The sequence below is a fragment of the Gallinula chloropus genome (assembly GCF_964237585.1).
Source record: "Gallinula chloropus genome assembly, chromosome: 1".
In the NCBI taxonomy this organism is placed as follows: Eukaryota; Metazoa; Chordata; class Aves; order Gruiformes; family Rallidae; genus Gallinula; species Gallinula chloropus.
Genome location: NC_140085.1, coordinates 168,191,732 through 168,200,282, shown reverse-complemented (window position 1 = coordinate 168,200,282; position 8,551 = coordinate 168,191,732). Strand labels below are relative to the sequence as shown.

The 8,551-nt window shown below is 44.7% G+C and overlaps 1 protein-coding gene across 1 annotated transcript in view; it reads right to left on the bottom strand.

Moving 5' to 3' along the window:
- Nucleotides 1-7,158: 7,158 nt before the first annotated feature.
- The window catches only part of MYCBP2 (MYC binding protein 2), a 190,672-nt gene continuing 189,279 nt past the window's right edge, over nucleotides 7,159-8,551 (bottom strand). Inside the window, exon 86 of the mRNA XM_084260757.1 lies at nucleotides 7,159-7,998. Within this exon, the coding sequence (XP_084116883.1) occupies nucleotides 7,883-7,998 (116 nt within the window). The 3' untranslated portion in view covers nucleotides 7,159-7,882. The remainder of the gene's footprint in view (nucleotides 7,999-8,551) is intronic.

Sequence of the window (8,551 nt, the reverse complement as noted above, 5' to 3'; positions counted from 1 at the left end):
GCCACTTCTGATCGCCTCTCTTTTCGGGAGGCATTATGCTGATGATGTGATGTAGCTGATCCGTGTCACACAAAGGCTGTAGAAACAGCTTCTCACCAAGATTAATGCTCTGATCAAACCCTGGTGTCTGCAGAAAAAATAAAAAAGAACATCAAAAAACCCTAAAATCTTTCCTGTGTCTGCATAGAAGTCTCAGGAGATGGAGCAGGGCTGTCATTTCATTGTTTTGATGTAACATTGTTTTTAAAACCCTTACTGCATTTTCTGAGCTTAGTTGTATTGCCTTACTGGTGGAGACTTACTGTGGTGCCTTGAAGTTTTATTTGGGTGCCTGATACTTGGTGTGAACAAAATTTGCCTCAACACGGGTGCCCTTATTTGCTTTGCTGTAATTGCTTGTGAAAGAGCTATGTTGTTGCCAGTTGTGACAGGGCACCTTGAAGCTTTAGACTGTTAGTTGAAAATATTTGAGAGCTATGTCTTTGCTAGGTGGTTTCTCTGCCTTACTTATCACTTAACTGACAGCAGACGAGTTTTTGAGAGGAGTGTTTTGAACGATAGAGTGAAGTTGCTTGTGTATGCTTTGAACAGTGCTAGAAAGAGTCTGATGACCAGACCAGGCTGGGGAGTCTCTCAGTAATATCCCTGATCCAAACTCCAGGAAGACTACAGACCTCCCCATGATGAGGGTCAGCCCAGCATATTGGGCCCTCTGTTCCCTTTAGAAGTGAGTCTCCAGGGGCCTGTACTGGGCCCTGGTATGTAGAAATGAGGCTATTGAGGAAACTGCCTTGTAATATTTTATTTTTCCAAAAGAGATTTGAAGCAGCCCTCACTACCATCACATGGAGATGAGCAACAGCTCACAGACACCCTTCCATAAAAGCCAAGAGAATGATAACTGGTAGCAGCCTAGAGTCCAACAGGAGATTTTGCTGTGTCAGGCTGAGGTTGTACACATACACCTTTTTCTGTTTCAGCTAACAGATAACCTGCCCAAGGACGCCTGTGGCAACACTGCAGCCGCAAGGTCTTGACTGTAAATGCTCCAGCTTTGAGCACTGGAAGTCTCATCTGTGCTGATTTTCTGGCTGTATTCAAGTGGCTCTGAAGCAGCCAGGCAGCAGCTGTGCTCCAGCCTGGTAAGTCTGGCTTGCATCTGGCTAGGAGAAAAATGCAGAGGGGAAAATAATAGAAGAGAGTTGAGTAACAAATCAAACCTGATCCAGCTATGATGAAAGTACATGAGGCTTGCAGGGCACAAGTAGCCCACTCCAGTTTAATGAAGATACAAGCTGTGAAAAATATGGGGAGATGAGTGTGGTGAGTCAGTGGCTGAAGGACCTGTTCTAGGCTGCCTGTGACAATCTTACTCCTCAGAGGATTGTACCGAAAAAGACAGGAAAACAGAACTTGTTCTTTAACAATGCCAAGTGAAGTTATAATTTTTCAGCAGTGGATATAATCATTAGAAAAACATCCCTTTTTTTTTATCCTTTTAATATGTGAACACAGGAAGATTTTCTAGGAGGAGGGAAGTGCTTACACTGTTAGGATACAATGTAAGGGACTGATAAAATAAGTATTTTCTATCACAAAGAGGACCTGATAGAACAGGAGCTGAAACTCACCCATTTTTCAATAAGTAGCCATGGGTAAAATGTCCTTAAAACAGAGGGCCTCAACTTAAGGCCTCGTGGCAACAGGAAAATAAAATGATAAATCTAGGGATGAGCAATAGCAGAGTGTTGCCTGCAACAGGCTGGTTACCTGATATTGTTGGCTCATGCTTCAGTAAAAGTTGGGGATAATTGCTTTAAAAGGTTCCTGAGACCTCACTGTCTAAATATTGTTCCTGTCTCTAGAGTTTACAGTGCTTCTTCTCAGATGAATGGCTTGGATGGTCACCTCATCAGTAGAAGCTGTTAGGTCACTGTCCTATCATGCAAGATAACGCCGTAAAAATTGCCATTTGCAGTGCTGATAGAGCAGTATCATGGCCTGGCTGTGGCTAAGAGTGCCACACAAAGGGGCTGAAGGTGAGCTGTGTGAATGGCAGTGTAGGCAAGAACTGAATGTTTCCATGGTGTGGACCACAGAATCACAGAACCTTAGGAGTTGGACAGGACTGCAAAAGATCATCTAGTCCAGCCCTCCTGCCAGAGCAGGATCACCCAGACTAAATCCCACAGGAACGCATCCAGACGGGTTTTGAATGTCTCCAGAGAAGGCAAGTCCACAACCGCTCTGGGCAGCCTGTGCCAGTGCCCCATCACCCTCACAGTGAAAAAGTTCCTCCTTACATTCACATGGAAGTTCCTGTGCTTCACCTTACACCCACTGCCCCTTGTCCTATGGCTGGCCATCACCGAGAAGAGCCTGGCTCTATCTGCATGACTCTCACCCTTTTCATATATTTATCAACATTAATGAGGTCACCCCTCAGTCTCCTCCAAGCTGAACAGGCCCAGCTTGGACAATACTGCTGGAAAGGCTTCTCGTTGGTCAGTTGACCAGAGAACATCCTGGTAGAGGAGCCTTTTGGTTTACAGGAATTTCCTCTGTGTTCTGTAGGTCTCCCTGCAGCTGTCTCTGCCAGAGGGCAAGGGCTTAACGTGATTAGCAGGCTAGCAGTGCTAAAGTTAAATATTAAAAAATAAAACCCAGGCTTATTGCTAAAGGGGAGACCAGCATTTGTATTAGGATTGGCCTTAGTACCAGGGCTCTGAAGGAGAGTACCCTACATAGTGTCATCAGTCACCCAGGAGGGCCAGCTGGATACTGGGGTGCACCAAGCAGGGCATTGCCAGCTGCTCCAGAGAGTGCTCTACACTGCGCAGGTGAGGTTTCACCTTGAGTACTGCTTGCAGTTTTGGGCACCATGGTAGAACACGAGGAACACAAGAGGAACACAAAATTCTTGAGAGTGACCAGAGGAGGACAACAAGGATGGTGAAGGGTCCGGAGGAGAAGTCTTAGCAGGAGAGGCTGAGGTCCCTAGATTTGTTCAGCCTGGAGAAGAGGAGGCTGAGGGGAAACCTCATCGTGGTCTATGGCTTCCTGATGAGGGGGAGTGAAGGAGCAGGCGCCGATCTCCTCTCTTTGGTGACCAGTGATAGAACTTGAGCTGAGACAGGGGAGGTTTAGGCTGGATGTTAGGAAGAGGTTCTTTACTGAGAGGGGGTCAGGCACTGGCACGGGCTCCCCAGGGAAGTCGTTACAGCACCCAGCTTGACTGAGTTCAAGAAGCGTCTGGACAACGCCATCAGTCCCACGCTCTGACTTGTCTGGCCCTGTGTGGAGCCAGGAGCTGGACTTGATGATCTTTATGGATCCCTTCCAACTCAGGATATTCCATGATTCTATGTCAGGTCCCACAGGGACATATCCTAGCACTGGTTTTCAAGTCGGGTTCAGGACTTTGTTTCTAACTCTCATATCCCAGCACTGGGAGCAAAACCCAGATGTTATTCATCAATTCCTTGACAGTACGAGTGCACTGGAAGAACAGCTCACTGTCTGATTCAGTCAGCTGCAAGGGACTTGGGCCTTGCCAGAATGTAGGATTTGGCTGGTGGGAGGTATGTAGTTGTGCTCTGTCTCCATCCGGAAGGAAGTAAAGATTTATGGACCCAGGCCATATGTTACCATACCAGGAGTATGGGAAAACCCAAAGGCATCAAGGTAGAGACAATAGTCTTAGGAGCAACAGCATCTTGAACTGGGATGTTATTGATCAAATCCTATTTTTATTAGGGAAAATGGGGACATAGGCAGATGCAGTGTGTCATCTTATATAGATTGCAGCAAAAACTATGGGTGTTAATTGCATTTATCTTGTGCTTGGGATTATTCCTGTTTCTATTACTGCTTCTTGACAGAGTCCACTGATACGACCTGCCTCCAGGCAAATGCTTTTAAAGGTTCAACGATCAAGTTTCTAAGTCTTGTTGTTAGGAATTAGCATTAGGATGGCAAATTACTGCTAGTGGACTATGCCCCACCCATCATATCATACTGCCTGAGTCCCTTTGAGTGAAGTGACAGCACTGCACGTGTGGCACGGTGGAGTATGCATTGCCTGTTGTGTGCTGGTGTGTTTAATGCCTGCCTGCCTGCCCTCTTCTTGTGGCTGCTGAGATAGAGTGCATAGCACAGGAGAGACCTAGGAGTGTGTCTGTATGGAGGGGGCAGATGACCAAGCAGAAAGGGTAGACTGTGCAAGGGAAGATGTGTATGAAGTTGCATCATGCTGTCTGCTTTCTCAGGAAATGAGTATTACTGAGTGAACAGAAGGGGAGGTGGAAATGCTAGCTGGGAGCTAACATGGTCTAATCACTCCAGCAGGGAGCACCTCCCCATACCAATGAGTGGTGCTCACTCATGCAAATAGCTACAAGCAGTTAGCTGCACAGGGATTCACACCAAAAGGGTGCTGTTTGGCTACAGGGCACAGCCCTGGTTGACCCTTGGCAGTGCAGTGTGCTTTTCTGTGGCCTGAGGTAGGGGTTCAGGGGCTGCCTCCATCACTGCCATCCCTACCAGATGGAGCTCCTGCAGGCTGGTCTCCTCTGCCACATGTAATCGAGGAAGCTGCAGGCACAGCCCTGCATTGGTGACCAGTGATGTCAGAACAAACTGGAGCTCTCAATAACTGACCCATGGGAGCTACATTCATCGTTCTGGTATTGGCTACACTGTAGAGCCTTGTTCTTTGTCCAGTTTGTCTTACTGATGTGCTCTGGGTAGAAGAAAAAGCGCAGGCAGTGACTAAAGGAGATGGCTGTTACACCAACATCAAGGGAGGATGGTGCAAACGGCTGTCCCGGCGGGCTGCAGAAAGCAGTGGGAGCATAGAGGCAATGCTAAGGTGTGATAGCAAATGGAACCGTGTGTACTGCTCAGCAGCTGACCCAAAGCAACACCTCAAGCATTGTTGACAGCTTTCAGTGGCCAAACCCCCTGCTAGATACCACATCAAAAGTGCCTGTATTTCAACTACCAGACAGCCTACACAAAACCTTCTGGCTGCAGCACAGAACACTACCTCAGGTGCCTCCTCAATCCCAACAGACTGCAGAGGTGGCCGCTACCTGAGAAAACTCATTGGCTAGCTAGCAGGGATGGCTTTGAGGGATTATTAACTACTTGAGATACCCTGTTACACGATTGCTCTGCTATTGGTTGCAATCAGTTTGTTACTCTGTATATGGTTGCAGCTACATAGGTGCACTTGGTGAAGACGCTGTCTGTCATCTGTAAAGCTCAGTGGTGCAAGTTCATTGCTACTAGACCCCAGTAGCAAATGCAGCCATTTCACTGTGCCTTGGGCTGAGGGACGTGGGTCATCATGGTACACGTACTGCACTCTCAATCACCTGCGACGTCTGGCATGGGTTAAAGGGCAAACACCTACAAACTTGGAGTTACATCCCAAATGACTGGGTGGTCCTGAAGCTCCCTATCTAGCTTCTGTGTGGGTGAAACCACGAACTAACTTAGCGCAATGTGATCAACTAAAACCATTTCATAAGGACCAAGATTATCAGGTCTTGATGGTGAATAGTTAATTGTCTGTGCCCTATTAACTTTTACTGTTCACTCTGTGCTCAGTGGGTGGATACAGCTGTGAAAGTTCAGCCTATTTGTAAGCTAAGGATGGATGGTCTGAGTGGGAGTAGCACGGCCTCGCCCCGGCCAGGAGCTGAGTTCAGTGTGAATTAGCCAAGCACCACGAGCTGTGGAGAACAGGGCGGTGCAAAAGCAGAGTATTTCCATTGCGTGGGCTGAGGATCAGCAGCCACAGAGAAGCACGTGAGACCGCTGGAAAGGCAGAACAGCAATCTTATTGTGGCCTGATCTGATTAGTGGCCTGTGCTGGCATCTGGCTGTAATCAGCAGTAGAGATCCGTCTGGGGAGAGATGCGGTGACGTGAATGTCTGACACAGTGTGGGATCAGAGTGTCGAAGGCACAACCGTTACACATGGGAGGTGAGCTCTGCCCCTAGAGCCTGGTGGTCATGCTCAGCTGTAGTTGTCCAAATGATAGTGGGTCAGACACCTCAGGTTGGTTCTGCTCTCTGGAACCTATTTTTTCCAGAATTTAAGCCTCACAGGGACCTCTGTCAAGAAATTATATGCATAAAGATACAAAGCACTTCACATTATGTGCATTAATCTGCTGCTGTTAATTTGTCTTTCTTCAATATTCCTTCTGGGCAAAAGTTTTATTTTCTTTGAATTATTCCTAATCAAGTCAGATTTCAATGAGAAAAATGACTTCTATGTCCTGAGAATTAAGCTTCTATGACAGACATCTAATCCATGACTTGGGAACATGGGAGCACCAAAATCCCTGGTGTATAAATGCAGCCATACCTTTAATGCACTGGTTGACAACTGCATCATAAACACTTTAAGTAAGGCTGCCCTTTGTCTACATACATGAGAAAAAAAAATTCTCCCTTTTTGTAACACCTTATATTGGCTTTGAAATGGTACCACACAGAGTGTATACACTGGATTTGGGAGCTCTGGGTTCTGCTGTGCGTCTCCTTGGCGGCATGTGGTCAAGTCAGGAATTGCAGCTGGACTCAGGGCACTGCTCCTCCTGCTGCCTCTCCACTCAGCAGCTCTGCTCCTGCACACTGGGGTGCAGCAAGAGGCTCCTAAAAGTGGAGAAACAGTAGCCAGAAAACAATGGAAGGAGTTGAACATACCTAACAGAACATCCAAAGAGAGAATCTTAGCAGAAGGAGTCCTTACTTGAAGCTGTATTTTGCTTTCACTATAGATCAGCAGAGGATTGGGACTCCATTAAATGGGATTCATGGCAAAAGTTTACTTGTCTGAACAGTAGGGCTGATAATTTACTGGGTGTTCTTAATAACCGGTAAAAAAATGTAAGTCTTTGCTGTTTTAAAACATTTTGAAACTGAGATAGAAATACAGAATTTCCTAAGAATGCTAGTACATTTACCCAACTTTTAAAGAAAATTCAAACAGTGTTTTTCATGTCCTAAGTACTTCCACAGTCACAGTTTATCCTGTACTTTCCTACTTTAAAAAAAAAACCTGGGAAACACCTGTAAGAACCAGCCCCCTTGCCCTGTTTTAAAACTCATTTCCAAAAATGGAGGCTCACACATTCGTTAGACTTTCACTGTATAAAAATGTACAGTGGCTTTATTGACATGTACATTCCATTATGTTTACAGCTGCGAGATATGAGGCACACTCAGTATTGCACTTCATTAAAATTTCAGGCTCAAACATAACCCAGAAGTTTAAATGAAACTGCTGTTGTAATTTAATAATTCTTATACAGGACAAACATTGATACCCTTATATACAGTGTGATACTTGTTACATTTATGCCTTCCTAACACAATTTGTTTGTTTTTTTTTTTTTTTAATAACAGTCTAGGAAATAAACCAGAATATTCCTCTTTCCCATCCCCACTTGTGATGCGTTACAATTGTACAAGATTACAAAAAGTCAGTATACAATAATCAATATTCTTTTTTTGTTTTCTCCTTTCTCCTGAAAGCCAGCATCATTCATAGTCCACAGACACACAGATCCTTTAATAGCAAGTATTTATTTGTAAATGTCCAATGTTTCCTAGCCGATGACTGTAATGGCCACATGCAAACACCTCACAAGTTTTGATGTCTCTGTTCAAAAAAAATGTCAATATCTCACAGCAAGAATTATGTACATGGTATTTGGCATCCTTCTTGCACTGTAAATTGTTCCTTTTACCTGGGTTATGAAATGGTCCCGTCCTCATCCCAGCTGGACTTTTATGTTCAGGACACTTGAGGGATGAGGGCACCTGTTTTGCTCTGGTTTAAAAAAAAATAGTAATAATTGCTAGTCTAAAAAGTGTGAGCATTTCTGCAAACCCCACAACCCAGAGCAAATTCTTCACCAGTGGGTGGATGGACAACATGAAGTGGACATTCTGTTCCTTCAAGTTGTTTACCTTTGGGACCTACAGTGAGTTAAAAGAAAAAACATAATAAAAGAATTAGTGTTTGCAGGCAATGTAAAAAGCCAGATATTAAATTTCCTCAGAAAATTCATGTCACATGAAGCTGATACATCTATAGCATGAATTTATAAGGCACCAAAAATGGAGGCTTAAGAAACAGCAGATAGAAAGGGGCTTTCAGACAAATTCAAGCAAGAAGTATAAACCCTTAACAAGCCAAGAGGGGGAAAAAAGTCAATTAGATCTGACTAAACATGATCAAAACCTGTTAAGCTCCTTGTAACAGTTAGGTTGAATTGGCATTTGAAGAAAAAAAACAAATTATCAAAGTGGTGTGTAATTGAAAATACTCAAATTCAAAAACCTTATAGGGAGCTAACACTGAAGGAAGTTTCACCTCATTAATACCACGAAAGAGATCTGCACAGTGCAAGAGCGAAACTGCTAAACACAGACATGAGTTACACTCTGCAGCAAGCAATACTTGTGAAGTTATACTAGGGATTGTAACAGTTTCTTTTTGCTTCTTTCAGGTAAATATCTCAATCAGAAA